This window comes from Panthera pardus, unplaced genomic scaffold (assembly GCF_024362965.1).
Source record: "Panthera pardus isolate Hobbes unplaced genomic scaffold, ASM2436296v1 HiC_scaffold_20, whole genome shotgun sequence".
NCBI classification, from domain to species: domain Eukaryota; kingdom Metazoa; phylum Chordata; class Mammalia; order Carnivora; family Felidae; genus Panthera; species Panthera pardus.
This window is the reverse complement of record NW_026526766.1, coordinates 85604526-85621053: the sequence shown is the minus strand read 5'-3', so window position 1 is coordinate 85621053 and position 16528 is coordinate 85604526. Positions and strand designations below refer to the sequence as shown.

At 51.1% G+C, this 16528-nt stretch overlaps 2 protein-coding genes across 5 annotated transcripts in view; both read right to left on the bottom strand.

Annotated features, from left to right (window-relative positions):
- The window catches only part of ZNF79 (zinc finger protein 79), a 51536-nt gene that overhangs the window by 9920 nt on the left and 25088 nt on the right, over positions 1–16528 (bottom strand). The gene's annotated exons all lie outside the window — the stretch shown is intronic.
- LRSAM1 (leucine rich repeat and sterile alpha motif containing 1) overlaps positions 1–16528 on the bottom strand; it is a 39690-nt gene that overhangs the window by 19487 nt on the left and 3675 nt on the right. For all 4 annotated transcript variants that reach the window (XR_008424350.1, XM_019421074.2, XM_019421073.2 and 1 more), the window contains 9 exons: positions 15751–15828; positions 14321–14389; positions 12548–12632; positions 11438–11559; positions 8369–8459; positions 5098–5228; positions 1138–1167; positions 564–686; positions 132–271 (listed from right to left, as the gene is read on the bottom strand). Coding sequence is in view for 3 of the 4 variants with exons in the window: in XM_019421074.2 (XP_019276619.2) it covers positions 132–271; positions 564–686; positions 1138–1167; positions 5098–5228; positions 8369–8459; positions 11438–11559; positions 12548–12632; positions 14321–14389; positions 15751–15828 (869 nt within the window). In the remaining variant the exon portion in view is untranslated. The remainder of the gene's footprint in view (positions 1–131; positions 272–563; positions 687–1137; positions 1168–5097; positions 5229–8368; positions 8460–11437; positions 11560–12547; positions 12633–14320; positions 14390–15750; positions 15829–16528) is intronic.

Here is a 16528-nt window from a genome sequence, read left to right as displayed (position 1 = left end):
ATTGGACCCGAACAACGAAAACCTTGGGGCAGGAGTGAAGGCTACAGGGGAGAAGTGGACCCCTACCCTGGGCTCTTCAAAGGGTACCACATGGGGGGAAGGCCTCTGGGTTTGCGGACTGGGGGCCTGACCTCTGATTCTCCTGCAGGAGTTTCTGGATCCGGTTGGCGATGTTCTGCTCCGTTTGCTTCAGCTGCTCCTGCAGCCGCTGACGCTCTGCATCCAGGTAGCGCTGATGCTCACTTAGGCCCTGCTCCAGCCGGGACTGCTCCTGCAGCGGGACAGGTGGCCATCCTGAGCCAACACCAAGGATCCCTGCACAGGTTTCTCATCCCTGCCCTGCCCTGCCCGGCCTTCCTGTTTGATCTTGGACCAGGTCTTCCCCTTGCTAGGCCTCGGGGTGTCCGTACACACAAGGAAGCTGGGCTAGGTGAACCGTAAGGGCCCCCGGGTCTGGGAAGATCCAGCGAGGGAGCTTACCGCCACTGCCTCCCCACAGCAGAGGGCCCCCCCCTGGTAGGGAGGGCACAGGCAAGCCTGACCCCACGTGGCCGCTCACGGACCTCCTTGACCGTCTGAAGGATCTCGTCCTTCTGATTGCTGCTCTGCTGAAGGAGCTGGGCATGTTCTCGCTGCCCGAGTTCCAGGCGCCGTTCAAACTCGAGTTTCTCCAGCATCTTCTGTTCCTGCAAGAATGTAGATCCCGGTGATGGTTGGCTAGGCTCCGTGGACATTTGCACATGGGAGCAGGGGGAATCTACCCTTCACCTCTGAATCGTGCAGGCTGTTAAGTCTTAAAGCTGAGTAATAACTCCCCTTCCTGGCCCCCCCCCCCCCCCCCCCCACCTGCCTGCCTGCCCAGGGCCCAACTGTAATAAAACAGGCTGGTCCCTGGCAGAGACTAGTGGTTTAGAGTCAGGGGTCTCTGAGCCTCAAGCTTCTCATCTGTGAAGGCGAGATACCTGGTCACCCACTGAGGCTGCGTAAGCATGTGGCGAGGCCATGTGTATAAGAGGAGAACTTTAGTTTACCCTCTAATTTAGAGGCAGGAAGAACTTGCTCCCTCCAATCTTTTCTAATAATTGAGATCTTTGATAAAAACAAAAGTGACCAAGGAGAAAAGGAAAATTTTCTTACCTTCCTCTTCTCATAGTCTGAGAACCTATTCTGGGGAGAAAAAAAAGACAGTGGTGAAAAGGAGGTAGACAGCAGTGGGGTTCCCCACCATGTGGCCAGAATTGCCAGGCAGCGAGACCCCATTCAGACTCCTGGGAGCCCCCCGAGACGCTGCATCAGAATGGTGGGGCAGGTGGGGATGAGGGGGTAGGGTAGTCTGATAAAGGGTCCCAGATGGTTCTAGTGGACACCAGGGCTGAGAACCACCTGGTTCGGCACACTGTGGGAAGCTCTTCAGGACAGTTCTGGGGGTACAGGACTGAGAAGGGAGACCAAGAAGTGAGATACGTGGCTCCCTGTCCATATAGCACGCCCGCAGTGCCCCAAAGCTCTAGCCCACCAAAATACTTGGAAACGCACAAAGGTACGTGTGCTAGTTCCTGTAGAACTTTTTGTTAAGATGTTAGAAAAACAATTGTAATGTTTATTTTTGAGAGAGAGAGACAGAGAGAGAGAAAGAAGAGTACTTGAGCAGGCATGGGAGGGGCAGAGAGAGAGAGAGAGGAGTACAGAGGATCCAAAGCAGGCTCCACGTTCATAGCAGCAAGCCTGATGTGCGTTTCAAACACACGAACCGTCATGACCTGGGCCGAAGCCGGACACTTAACCAACTGAGCCACCCAGGCACCCCCTTGTGGAACTGTTCTAAAGAGTGAAACATTGGCAATAACTCAGATGCCCAACAGGTGGTTACTTCAGTAAGTCATGGTACATCCGTGCAATGGACCACACAACTGTCAAATAAGGGGGCGAACGTGGGGAGCTACCCAGAAACAAGTCTGCCATGTTTCACTGTGTGCAGCAGGATTCTGTTCTGGTCAGAGAGGCAACAAAATTCAACTCTGAGTTTTGAGATGGAAGTCAGTTTGTGATGATGACCTCAGGAGAAGGGGTGACATTCACGTGGTTTATGTATATCTGTATTGTTCAGACTTGTAACACGGAGTGTGAACTATTCTTGTACTGAAACAAGACACACACACACACACACACACACACACACACACACACAGATTTTTTAAGTGGCCTTGTACTTAGTTATCCAGCTTGGAGGCCAGGATCAGTCTCTATCAGAGCCATAAAAGCAACACACTATAAGGAAATCAGATTTGTCCCATGCTGAGGTAGGAATAAAAATTTTTAAATTAATTTTTAATTATACAGATAGTATCTGGGGCATCTGGGTGGCTCAGTCGGTTAAGCATCTGACTTTGGTTTTGGTTAAGCCACAAGGTCATGATCTTGTGGCTCAGGAGTTCGAGCCCTGCATCCAAATCTCTCTCTCAAAAATAAATACACACAGGGCAGGCACCTGGGTGGCTCAGTCAGTTAAGTGTTCCAACTTCAGCTCAGGTATAAATAATATCACGGTTTGGGAGTTTGAGCCCCGCATCGGGTTCTCTGCTGTCAGCATAGAGCCTGCTTTGGATCCTCAGTCTCCCTCTCTCTCTGCCCCTCCCCTGCTCACTGGTGGGTGGGCATAAAAGCGCTTGCTCTCAAAAATAAACATTAAAAACTTTATAAAAAATTATACAGCTATTATCGGAATACATTTTCCTTATAAAAAAATTAAAACACAGCATTTAAGCATTCCCTGACCATTCCCCAGCCTGATCCTGGTTCCCTCCTGCCCCCTGCCATGTAACTACCATTATCAGACCCAAGTCCACGAATCTACTTACACAGAATTTGTGCCTTCGGAAAATAATAGAAGATTTGTCTGTGTGCTCATATATAAATACATGTTTTGATGAAGGCATAACTCACATACTATAAAGGTCATTCTTTTTAGTATGCAGTTTTAGGCATCTTTTTTTTTTTTTTTTTAAATTTTTTTTTACGTTTATTTATTTTTGAGACAGAGAGAGACAGAGCATGAACGGGGGAGGGTCACAGAGAGAAGGAGACACAGAATCTGAAACAGGCTCCAGGCTCTGAGCTGTCAGCACAGAGCCCGATGCGGGGCTCGAACCCACGGACCGTGAGATCATGACCTGAGCCGAGGTCGGACTCTTAACCGACTGAGCCACCCAGGCGCCCCTAGGCATCTTGACCAATGCAGTCATGTAACCATCACTGTAGTCAAGATCTAGAACAATCCCATCACTCTCCAAAATTCCCTCATGTCCCTCTGTCATAAAATTGCACCCCACCTTTAATGGCTATTACTGATCTGTATTTGAACCTTCTAAGCATGAAAAGGGAAGTCTATATCCATCATGTTCTACAACTTGTCCTTTTCACTTACCCATGTGTCCTATGATCTGAGCCTGCACAGATTTAGCTCATGGTATGGATGGGACACGGGTGGCTCAGCCTTTACCCACCGATAGACATTTAGGGGGCTTCCAATATTTTACTACCGCAAATATGGCTGCAATGAACATTCTTGTAAATGTCTCTTTACACAAGGGTCTCTCTGGGGATACATACTGAGGAGTGGGACTGCCGGATCACGAGCTATTTGACCTATATTATCAGGTTATCTTCCACAGTGGGAATATCAGTTTCCATTCCCAAGAGCAATTTATGAGGCCATGGTTTCCCCACACTGTGGCCAGGAAATTATCAAAGTGACATCTGTGCCAATCTGAGGGTGAAATGGTATTTTGTTTTAATTTACTGGTCTCTGATTACTAGGGAAGTCGGGCATTTTTTCGTATTTACTGATCATCTATCTACACAGTCTTTCTTCTTTTTAAGTAAGCTCTGTGCCCAACTCTGGGGGGGCTTGAACTCATGACCTTGAGATCAAGGGTCACATGCTCTGCTGACTGAGCCAGCTGGATGCCCCTCATCTGTACTGTTTTATTCTGTACAGTACCTGTTGCTATATCTCTGGCCCACTTTTCTTCTCTTGGGATGGTCTTCTGCTTCACTTTAATGCTTTGGAAGAGTTCTTTAACATATTCAGTCTGCTAATCCTGCATCAAAAATGTTTGCTGCAAACATTTTGAGAGGAAAAACTGACCACTTCCCTAGGTAGAAATCTCCCCCTCTCTAATTCTCATTGAGCCGCCAGCAGACAGACAAAAGCACGAGGCATTCACGGTGGCCTCTGTACGACAGGGAAGGGTGTCACCAGGGAACCGGAGATTAATAACAAGTCACTGGAAGATAAGAAGCCAAACCTGAGGCAGTTGGTTCCCCCTCTGCCTGCCATCAGACGCCCCGGGCTCTGAGCCCTCTGTGGGAACACAGACGGGGCCAGAGGCGGTCTCTGTCTGGTTCCAGTGTCAGGTGATGCCTGGCTGAAGTGGTAAACCCTGGCCAAGCTTCCTCCTCCACGCCGGTCCCAACGTAGGTCACCCCCAGGGACCAGGGAGGGCCAGCCTGTTGCCGTGCTGACACACGTGCTTCTCCTCAGACGGAGGACAGGAGAGCAGGACAGGCTTCCCGTACAGCAAGGGGCACCGAGAGACAATGAACAATCCAGACACGACCCCCCACTCTCACAAAGCTTCATCCAGCAGGGGAGACAGCCGTTAAACCATCTCCCACATGAGTCTTCACTTAGAGCTGTAGAGGTGCTCCCAAGGAGATGTGTGGGCACCGAGACCACATGGCAGGAGACCTGACCTGGGCTGGTGTGGGGGGAGGGGGAGACTTCTCAGAGGATGTGGGGTCTAGACAGAACTGAAGGATGAGATGGAGTTAGTGAGAGGTGAGTGGAGAGAATTCCAGACGGGGTGAACTGCAAGTTCAGAGGTCCCAGGGAGTTCGGGAAACAGAGAGGAACCTGTTTGGGGCGGTGGTGGGTGAGGCGGCATAGAAGGCCTCCTGAAAGCATCTAAGCACGCTGGTCTGAGTGGAGGTGAATTCTAGTTCGATGGAGGAATCCAGGGCCTGCAGCCCTGAACAGCCCCCCAGCGCCCAGGGCCTCCCCTCCACAGCACACGTCAGCAGGCAAGCACACCTTACCTGCCATTCGGCCTCCTCCCTGGAGAATCTGTCTGTGGGGCCGTCGGGGCTGTCCCAGGAAGCGTCAGCCCCATCTTGCTCCAGGACTGGCAGCAAGTACTGAGAAGGAGGGTAGTAGTCCAGCCCTGACTCTGCAAGAGACGGCACAAGCTGACCGGGAGGGAGGGGACAGGGTCGTCCCCTCCGTCAGCCCCCACCTTCCTCCCCAGCATCCTGTCCCGCCTGCCTGGTCCATGGCTCCCCTGCCCCGGACCGGACTGGGCCCTCCATCTTGCTCGCCCTTCCCAACTGCCGGTAAGCGGCAGCTGAGTGAATAAATAGACTGGCCAGCTGCCTCTTTACCATCCACGTGAGTATGGGGCGATGAGAAAGCGTGAGATTAGTGGAGAAGGCTGTGTGTGAGACCCCGGGAAGACGCTTGCCTTCTGTGGCCCTGCGTATTTTTCTCCTGTGTAATTTGACAGGGCTCATACCCGTCACCCATTTTTGGGTGGATTGTTTGCCTTATTGTTTTGTTTGCCTCATTCTTACCGATTTATGCTCTTTACATATTGTAGCAATCTTCTTCCGGATGGTAACCTGTCTTTTTAATGACAGGATCCTTTGGGGGTAAAGAACTTTTAGATTTTAATATGGTCAAGGTTGTCTTTTTCAAATATAAATGGGAAAAGAAACACTAAAAATGGCTAGTAAATACATGAAACAATATTCAAATAACCAAGAACGTGACTTTCTTGTTTATCTGTCAGAATAAACAAACTGACAAAGCTGGTGGAAATGACACCGAGGGTCACTTGGGGGAAGGAAAAAGGGTCTTCTCACGGGAATGTAAGCTGGCGGAGCACACAGTCCTTGCCCTTTTGCCTGCCAGTCCCACTCTGCCTGCCCTGGAGGAGTACTCCCACGGTGCCACAGAGGGGTGGGTTAAAATGTTCGTGGTACTGGGAGACTGGAAACCACCTCATGCTCACCAGCAGGGAAAGGCTACATAAGCTGTGGGGCTCCACCACGTGAAATACTATACATTCTTTAAAACAAGCCGGATCCGGGGCACCTGGGTGACTCAGTCGGTTAAGCGTCAGATTTCGCCTCAGGGCATGATCTCGCGGTTCGTGAGTTCGAGTCCCGATGTCAGGCTCACTGCTATCGGTACGGAACCTGCTTGGGATTCTCTCTCTGCCCCTCCCCTGCTTGTGCTCTTTCGCTCTTAAAAATCAAATAAACGTTTAAAAAAAAGGTGGGGGGCACCTGGGTGGCTCAGTCGTTTAGGTATCTGACTTCAGCTCAGGTCATGATCTCATGGTTTGTGAGTTTGAGCCCTGTGTTGGGCTTTCTGCTGTCAGTGCAGAGCCCGCTTCGGGTCTTCTGTCCCCCTCTGTCTCTGCCCCTCCCGTGCGTGCGCACTCTCTCTCTCAAAAATAAACATTTAAAAAAAAAAAAAAAGGCAGATCCATCCATTATGAGGCAGGAAAAGGTCCAAGACCGATTCTTGAGTGAAAAGAGCAGAATCACAACAGTATGATACCTTTTGTGGGTTTTTAAAAAATATTTTTAGGGGCGCCTGGGTGGCTCAGTCGGTTGAGCGGCCGACTTCGGCTCAGGTCATGATCTCATGGTCTGTGAGTTCGAGCCCCACGTCGGGCTCTGGGCTGACAGTTCAGAGCCTGGAGCCTGTTTCAGATTCTGTGTCTCCCTCTCTCTGACCCTCCCCCGGTCATGCTCTGTCTCTCTCTGTCTCAAAAATAAAAAAACGTTAAAAAAAAAAAATTTAAAAAAAAATTTTTAAAAGAGCAAACCCAAAAACTTTACGTAATAATGTATACGTACTACACTGTTTAAATAAACAGATCATTTCTTAAGCTGTGTGGCGGGTATACGTATGTTCACTGCTTTATTCTTTGCCTTCTGTACACCTACAAATGGCATAATTTAAAAATCTTTTTAAGGAAAATAAAGGGTTTGGGTTGGGAGATGGGTGAAACAGGTGGAGGGGATTAAGAGCACCCTTATCGGGATGAGCACTGAGTCCCGTATAGAATTAGGCCAGCAGATCGTACACCTGAAGCTAACTTAAGGCTGTGTTAATTATACTTGAAGGAAGAAAGAAAGAAAAGAACATGGTATAGCTCAGCCACTGGCCAGGGTGCACATGAGAATCACCTGTTCCTCAAACACTAATCTGGTAGATGTGGGGCCTGAGTAGCTGTTGTGTGGTGTGAAACTTTTTTTTTTTTAACTGAAATATCACATACACACAGAAAAGAGCGCAAAGTCTTCACGCACAGCCTAATGAATGTTTATAAGTGGCTTTCCAACTTTATGGCTTGCCCTTTCTTTCCGTAAGTGGTGCCTTTTTGATGTTACTGAAATCTAATTTATCAGCCTTCCGTGGTCAGTGCTGCCTGTCTCCTATTGAAGGAAGAAATTAAGGTTCTTTTTTCCCACATGGATATCCAATTGATCCAGAGTCATTAACTGAAAAAAACCTTTGTTTTCTTTTCTGGTGGCTTTGCAACGGCACCTTCGTCACCCACAGCTGACCGCATGTATGTGTCTTAGCCATGTTCTAGAAGTTCCCCAGGTGACAGGAGCCCCTAATTAAGAATATCAGCCGGGCAGGAGGTGGCTGGATATACCGCTCCCACCCTCGGGGCACCTGGATCAGCGGTGGCCCTGGGTTTTCACTGCACTGCCACTCCTCCAAGTCCAGTCCACTGTGGCCTTTGTCCTGGTTGACCCCATGCCCTCCAACTTGTCCCTGGCTTCCACGCTTGCTTTCTCCACTCCCTTCTCCTCCCTGCAGCTGGAGTGAACTTTGTAAAAAGCAAACTGACCAAAGCCCTCTCCTACATGATACGAGGCCCAGATGGCCTCTCCGGCTTTACCCCATTTTTCTTTGTGTCGGCACCCAGCCACTCGGCTTCCCCTGCGGCATGCTTCCCACTGCCCCCATGCCTCTAGGCCCTTCGAGGGGCCTCTCCTCCTGCCAGCAGCAGCCTTCTCTCCTTCCTAACTGTTAATCACCCTCAGGTTTCAGCTGAGCCACTTTCTAGGACCTTCCCTGAGGACGTAGCCTAACCGGTAATTACATTTCCTAGTGTGACCATCTGTTCTGCCTGTTTCTCCTGCCAGATCTGAAGAGCTCCAAGCAGGCAGAGACGGTGGCCTCCTGGGTCTCTGCTATTCCCCCGAGCCCGGGCTGGCACAGGGCAGTTTCTGGGACCATGCTTACTCACTGAGTGAAGGAGGCAGGCTGCCTGCCTGGTTTTACCTTTGCAGAGGAACTGCTGAATGGCCTGGGTCCCAGCACTGCACACCTCCTGTGGGGGGTAAACCATGGACGAGGCGTCGAGGCTCAGAGTCTGCAGACACAAGGGGAACCTCTTTATACGTGTTGTCCACTTTGCTGGTCAACACGACCGCAAAGCACCTGATTTAGTTATGAATGTGTGTGTTTACGGTCTCTGCCCACGGCAGGGGCGGCTCACCTGTCTTGTTCCTGCTGTGCCCCCAGCATCTAACACAGAGCCTGGTGTGCAGTCAGCATGTGATTAATGTTTTTGTATAAAAATATAAGTGGACAAAAAAGAAACTGTATTTGTATAGAATACACAGAAAATAAGATTCCGTATTTGTTAAAAAAAAACATTCTCTCGCGTTAGTGTATTTACAAAAACAATTTGGAGGAATATATATCACACTCAAAACCGTGAGGTTTTCCATTTTGTTTGTTTGCTTACCCAAGCCCTCCTCCTGCTACCCTCTCACTTCTTCGTGGAGGCCTCCTGGATCTCGCAGAGGCTTCCTGGATCCCAACTGTGGGCCAAGCGCGGAGTGCCCAATGCATGCATGAGTTACCTAAGGCCCGGGTCAGGAGCCTGTACCCTCCGTGCCTGGGACAGACAGGCCTGCCAGGCCAGACAGGACAGGCCAGACAGGACATTGCTGAGTGGGAAAAGCAGCTCGGTCGCCCCAGCCCTGGCCAGCACAGCCCTTGCACCCAGGAACACGCACTGCAGTGGGGAGCCTGCTCTGGAGCAGAGCACCTGACTGCCGGTTTGGGGGGGCAAAGTCTAAAGAAAACTAACCCACATGGGTAATACTGGTCACCGACAGTAAAGTGTGGTGGACGCTGGGGCCGTGCCACCCAGTTTGGTGGCCATGAGCCATGCCTGGCCACATAAGCTTACTTTTTAACTGAGTAAAATGAAAGAGAATTTAAAGCTCGGTCCCTCGGTTGCACCAGCCACACGGGACACACAGTTTACAGTGTTTCCATTAGCTGCGCTCAGCCACTCGGCCCTGGTGTTAGACTCCAGCTCGTCCTGTTCTGGATGTGCACCCTCGAATAGGCAATTGATGTCTCTGAGGCACGGCCCCCTCAGAGGTAAACAGGCATGTCACCCAGCCCACAGGCCGTCTGATGGGCAGTATGAGACAACGTGTGAGAAAGACCTTGGCCTTAACCTAGAAGGGCTGCTTACTGTCTCATCCTGAAAAAGGGTTTGCCCAAGGTGCCACCAAGAAGGTCAAAAGCTTTCTGTAAAGGCTGGATGTGAAACGCTTCACTCCCTGCACTCCCTCTACAACGGCTTCAGAATCTGTGCCGCTGTGAGCTGTGTGCTCCAATGCGGTGGCCACCAACCACGTGTGACTTAGTTTATTAAAATGTAAACTAATTAAAACTCAGCACAAGTAAATACATACCTCCTTGGTCATACTAGCCACACTTCCAGTGCTCGAAAGCCACATGTGGCTACTGATTTAGGCCGCACAGTCATTGAACATTTCCATCAGAACTGCAGAAAGTTCTATTGGACAGCACAGAGAATAACCATGTCTCGGCCTGTCTCTCCAGCTGGCCCGGGGAGAGGAGCTGACCACCCTGTCCCTTCTCAGGCAAGCTGTCACGGCAGGAGGGACCAGCCTCTGGCGTTAGCCACCTCCCTTTGCTGTCTACACGTTCACCTGCCCACTTCTGATACAGAGGCCGATGCTCAGCAGTCTGATCTGAGAGGTAATTCACTGATGGCTCATCAGAGGATTCTGAGATGTTGGCCAGACTGTGTGTCATATGGATGGATAAGTCCCTGTTCCAGAAGGTTGAGTTGCACAGAGGTGAAGAGCACGGGCCCTCAATTCAGACTGCCTGGCTCTCAATCCTGTCTCTGCTATCACTTGCTCTGTGGACTTGGGCAAGCTCCTTAAACTGTCCATGCCTCAGTTTTTTCATCGGCAAAAGGGCACAGTAGTATTTGCCTCACAGGATTTTCATGAGGATTCAGGGAACTGATGCAGGTTAAGCACCCAGCTTTAGTAAGCACCAGATAAACATAGGCTGTCTGGTCATTGCGACTGTAAGAGCCCAGCTTCCCTGCGGGAGCTGCCTTGTGTCAGTGTCTGTTAGGGCCTGGATTGTGTGCCCCCTGAAAACACGTATGTTGAAGTCCTACTCCCCCTGTACCTCGGATGTCAGTACATTTGGATAGAAGGTCTTTAAAGAAGTAATCAAGTTCAACATGAAGTCACCAGGCTGGGTCCTAATCTGACATGACTGGTGTACTCATAAAAAGAGGAAATTTGGACACAGCCACATAGAGACGGAAGGTGATATGAGGACACACGGAGAAGATGACTGTCTACAAGCCAAGGAGAGAGGCCTCAGAAGCAACCACCCCTGTCCACACGGTGATCTTGGACTTCCAGCCTCCAGAGCCGTGAGAAAATAAACGTCTTGTTCAAGACACCCAGCCTGTGGTACTTTGTTACGACCGCCCCAGCAAACTAATACGGTGACCTAGGAAGAGCTTGCCCTCTGCCCCCTGACCCCTGCTCTGATGAAATCTACTTTCTACACCTCCAGGCAAGGCCGCTCTCCCGTCACAGCACTCTGGGCTCTTCGAGACCTGGACCCTCCAGACACAGCAGCTTCCGACCACATCAGATCCCTCCTCTGCCCTCAGCACGCCCTGTGCTCTCCACTTCCTGCATTCTTGGTACTGTTCCCTGCACCTGAGTGCTCCCTTTTCCGTGTCTATTTCTCCAGAGCCAATCCTCTCACAAGGTCTGGCTCGAACACCACAAAGTGCTCACAGCACACCTCCCGCAGGATTCAGCCTCGGGTCTTCACTCTAGGAGCGTGCTCCCCTGCCTCCGTCACGGCAGCAGAAGTCACCTAATGACAACTGTTCGACATCGGTCTCTCTGTGAGCTCCTAGAGACGTGCCCGGAGATCCCTGTGAGCCCAGCACACCCTGACCAGGGCAGGCATTCGGGAACGTGGGAAGGGGAAGGTGGGCGGGCCAGAGAGGACCCCAGGCGAGAGCGGCTCCCCACTTACTTCCAGGGTTCGAACGTGCGCCAGCAGCTGTGGCAGCCTCTGAATCTCGTTCTCACTGATGTCAAGGGTACGTAGGCTTCGAAGTTCCCCCACGGTGTCGGGAAGCTCCCTCAGCTTGTTATCTGCAGAGACCCCAACGGCACAGCTCGACCCCCCCCCCCCCCAAAGCCCCTTCACCAGCTTTCTGCCTGACACGAGTCCTGCTAGGACTTGAGGGGAAGTGGGTGCCTCACTCTGAGCCTGGGGCATGTGCCGGGTCCCGAGACCTGAGGCTCTGTGAGGAAGAGCAGCATGGTCGAGTTTCGGTGACCTGGGTTCAAGTTCTTACTCCGCCACTCACTAGCTGAGCGCCTTTGGAAAATGGACTGTACTTCCTTGGGCCAGTTTTCTCATCTGTAAAATGGGGATAATAATGCTATCTGGCCTCAAGGGACATCAAAGGGTTCAATGCAACTATGCACATGCAGCCCTCAGCACAGTGCCCACCCCATAGTAAGTGATCAATATCATTCGTATGTTACAAAATGAGTAAACTGAGGTGTTTTGTGCAGAAAGTGCTTAAGGACCATAAGAGGACATGAGGAGCCAAGGGCACGGGAGGAAGCACGGTGCGTGTGACTCTGGGCTCTGTTGCTAACACATGGGGTGGTCTTGAGCAAGTCACTGCTCTCAGCCTCGGTTGGGGAGCACACCTCCCTGTCAGGGACTCGCGAGGCTCGCCGCACCGCTGACTGTGGAAGCAGTCTTCCCTGTGTGTCGGGCCCTGTCAGAAGCGTTACTGTGGCTCCTGGATGCTCTCCCCCACCAGGCCACCACTCCTACCGCTCCTCGTTATTACAAATACGAGTGCCCAGGTCCCGGGAGCCTGGCTGGCAAGACGGTCTGCCCTCCTTGCTGTAAGGCCCTGGCCCTGAAGGGTCACAGGAGCTCTGCAGATGCCCCGCCTCTAGTTACCTCTAGGGACAACAAGGGTCAGTCCAGCTTAAAGGGACGCCCCAGGACTGGCTGCCTCATGCTCAGTGGTTCCCAGGAGGAGTGCTCTGTGGATGCCAGGCTGAGACAACCTAGAGCTGACTGGGAATCACACAGACAGGGCTTCCTGGCCCCTACCTTTCACGTTGAGGGTCTGGAGCTGGATCAGGTTCCCAATGGAACGTGGCAGATATGTCAGTTGATTCCTTTCTACGTTCAATACCTAAGAAAGAGGGACAAATGACATGAGAACCCACACACGAATAGTAGTGTCTACCCCTGCTTTAGGCCAGGCATCACCTGGGCACTACACACACCTTCATCTCCTCCTGACAGCCTCATGAGGAAAGCATAAACTGTCAGGATCCCCTTTGAGAGATGAGGAAACTGAGGCTCACACTGATGAAGTCACGTGCCGGAGAGAGCAAAGCCAGACCTTGAGCCGCTGCTTGCTGAGGTTCCGTCCCTTATGCAGGCCACAGAATGCCCGACAATGGACCCGCGATCAAGCAAGGAGGAAGAAGGGGACTAGCGGGTTTGGGGATCTGGGGGAGGCAGCAGTGACAAGGCTCTAGTTCTCCGAGTGTTGGGGGAACGAAGCTGAGATGTGTAAAGGCAGCAGGATCTGCTCGGGGCCTCAAGGCCAGCAGCTGGCGGTGGCCCGCCCAGAACGCAGGCTTGTTGGATCCAGCAGGCCACGCTCCCTCCCGGATGCGGCACTGCGGGGCGAGCCAGGCCAACAGGGTGACAGGCTACAGACTCATTAAACATTGACGCAATGGAAAGCTAAGCAGCCGTTACAGATAATGTGGCAGATAAATATTTGATGAACCAAAGGATGGCTCTGGGTTATTGTCAGGTATCTGCAAGTTACAAGGCAAGGATGCACCGATTCTCTAAGAATGTACACGTTTAAAAAAAGTCCCCAAAGATCCTCCACCCAGGTATTCACCGTGGCTTTCCAAGGGGTGCCAATCACTACTTCCCCACCACGTGTTCTCTGTGTGCCGTTGGGCAAGTGACCTCAGCTTTCTCCTCCGGAAAATGCAACGGCATCACCCAGGGGTTGCTCACCCACTTCATTTCCTGGTCTCCTCCATGTTGGAGGCAGTGCACTAGCTGGGGTGCTGCCCTCAGAGGACTGTGACTCAGTCAAGTCAGCAAACACTTGATTAGTAATTATGGACTATCCTTATGCTCCCAGGGAAGTAAGCGGGTGTAGGACCAAGGCCGATAAGATAGATCTACTTTGACAGGGAGGTCGGGAAGGCTTCTCAGGGACACGTGGGCTGAGAGATGATGAGTCGCTCAGGCCGAGGGAAGAGGAGAGGTCTGCGTGGACAGGCCCTGCCACAGTGGGGTGAGAGGCCAGGAGGGGTTCAGGAGCTGACTGCCGGGAGCGACGGGGACAGGAGAGGAGGCTGGAAAGCAGGTGGGCCCGTCATACAGGGTCTGAAGGGGCTCAGTGAAGAGAATGGGTTTTAATCTCAGTGTGGAGGAAAGCCGCTTCTTTCCCTGTAAAGCGGGGCTAATACCAGCACCTGCCTCGCAGCAAGGCTGTGAGGAAACATATCAGAGATAACACGAGGGAAATGCTTAGCTTGCAGTGGGCTACGACTGACCAGGACCACAGTGAGAGGCTGAGGCAGAGCGCCGGATCCATCATTTCCTGTAAGTCGTGGGGGCTTAGAGGAAATCCCAAAAGCAAATGCCAAAAGTATGGTATAGAGACTCCCACAGTTCGGACTGCCAAGGCCAGGGCGTCCGAGGTCCCTCATGGGAAAGGGGCAGAGGCAGCTAGCACCAAGGGCAGCCCCGGGCCTGAGCACAAGGAGAACTCTCCAGGCTTGTGCGACTGCAACTTCTCCCTTAGGCCATCAGAGGCGGGTTCTGTGCGTCCTGCAGCCATACCTGGAGGGCGGTCAGCTGCCCTATATCGTCGGGAAGAGCGGACAGCTGATTATCGTGAAGATCCAGAACCTGCAGAGGGAAGACAAGCTTAAGCCCTCAGTCACCAGCCGAGAAAGCCTGCAGATTTCAGGTTCTGGAGCGAGAAGATGCCGGGGGTCTCTTCTTGCCTCTGGTGTTGGAACAGAAGGCTCTAACTCTTCCTCTCCAACTAAAGGATAGTGTATTCCATCTCTGCTCCGTTTCCAAAATATTATACCATCTCTTTCATCAGAAATTCATTTAAAAAAATTTTTTTTAATGTTTATTTCTGAGACAGAGAGAGACAGAGCATGAGTGGGGAGGGGCAGAGAGAGAGGGAGACACAGAATCTGAAGCGGGCTTCAGGCTCTGAGCTGTCAGTACAGAGCCTGACGCGGGCTTGAACTCCCAAACCGTGAGATCATGACCTGAGCTGAAGTCGGTCGTTCAACCGACTGAGCCAACTAGGTGCCCCATCAGATGTTCATTTTTAACTGTTGAGCGAAAACAGTATGCTATAGAACAGTATGGGTAAGTATTCACGTTACAAAGGAAAACTCCCCACGGTATAATTATATTATTTATGTAGAAAAAGACTACCAAATATGCAATAAAATATTGATAGCGGTTCTCTGGAGTGTGGAATTATATACATTTTTCCTCCTTTTCTTTGTTTAACTATACTTGGTAATTTTTTTAACAACCAAAATGAGCAAACAAAGCACAGGCAACACACTGGAGTAGGTACATATGTTTCATACACATACGTATGAAATAGAAACATACGTATTAAATATACATTTGAAATACATATAAAATGTTACTTGTTTTACGACAAAAATCATGAATGTTGGGCCAGAATAACAAAGAGAAGTAAAAACTACCCCAACTCCTATAAACCAGAAATAACCACGAAAAACACTTTGATGCCTGATGTTGCCATCTTCTCTTATTGTGTGTCCCCACTGTCATAGCTCATGTTCGTGTGCAATAATCCTGAGGCCATAGGTCACATCGCATGTGAATACATCCCAGTCCCTGTTCTGGAGAGGCTGACAGTTAGGAGGGGGTCAGCCTAGACACAGGGCTTTCACACACTGACCACATGATGCCTGGAGCCCCTCCGGGGCCTTCTCTTTTGGGCTCATCAGTTTCCAAGCCCTCTGTGAGTTCACCCGCTCTGAGTTTACAGTTTGCCTTTCTACCCATCCAGCAGGCTCCCCAAAGGCAGGGCTGGTTATCTTTGTAACCCTACCCCACGCACAGTGCGTAGAAGGTGCCCAATAAGTTGTGCTGATCCCACCCGAGCCTGACTGTTAAGTTAGGCCTGCATTACCTATAACAAAGGGAGCTTGGCTGCCACCTGGAGCACCAGGCAGAGCCCGTGACACGGGGGACAAGGGCCCCTGTACCTTGATGGTTGCGAGACTCAGGAGGCTGCAAGATTTAGGGAGCAGATAAGTGAGGTGATTCGTGTGGACAATCAACACCTGTTTGGAAAAGATTTGTGGCGAGTTAGCCTGAGGATGAGCAGCGAGCAGGGGCAGCCAGCTCAGCGCGGGAGGTATGGCAGAACCCGCCTGCCTCTGCTCTACCGGATACTGCGACGGGGGATGTGCTTCAGAATCATGGAACCTGCAAATGCAGAATCACATGACCTGAAAACCTGTAACTTCGAGGGTGAAGGGGATCTCAGAGGCCTCATTCTACCTTCCACCCTGAGGAAGGTCCCTGTGCAGCTGTCCTGATCTGAACCTTCCTTGGATTCAGCATCTTCATGTAGGAAACAGAATAATAAAGTAGCTGCCTCCAAGGGCTGGCGTATGATTAAGAAACTAACAGCCAAAAAGCACTAAGCCCAGGACTGGCCTGGGGTCCGGGGCTCAATTCGTGTCATCTGTTGCTTTTTCTATTTGGCACCGACCCTTGCACAGAAATGTCCAGTGTCAAGGAGCTCACTCCTGTGTTGGTATGGAACACTTTTTTTTACCTCCCTTCATTTAGAATACTCTTAGCTGTCTACATGCAAAGTTGTGATGCCTTTCTGAAAATCATTCATTCCGTTCTTAATTTCTTCTGGGTGACCAGCATGAAATGAGTATAGTTTTCATTACGATTAACAACGAGGTCACCCAGTGTTTACTGTGTTAGGCATCATGCCCAGTGCACTTGCCTTTCTACCTGCCCACC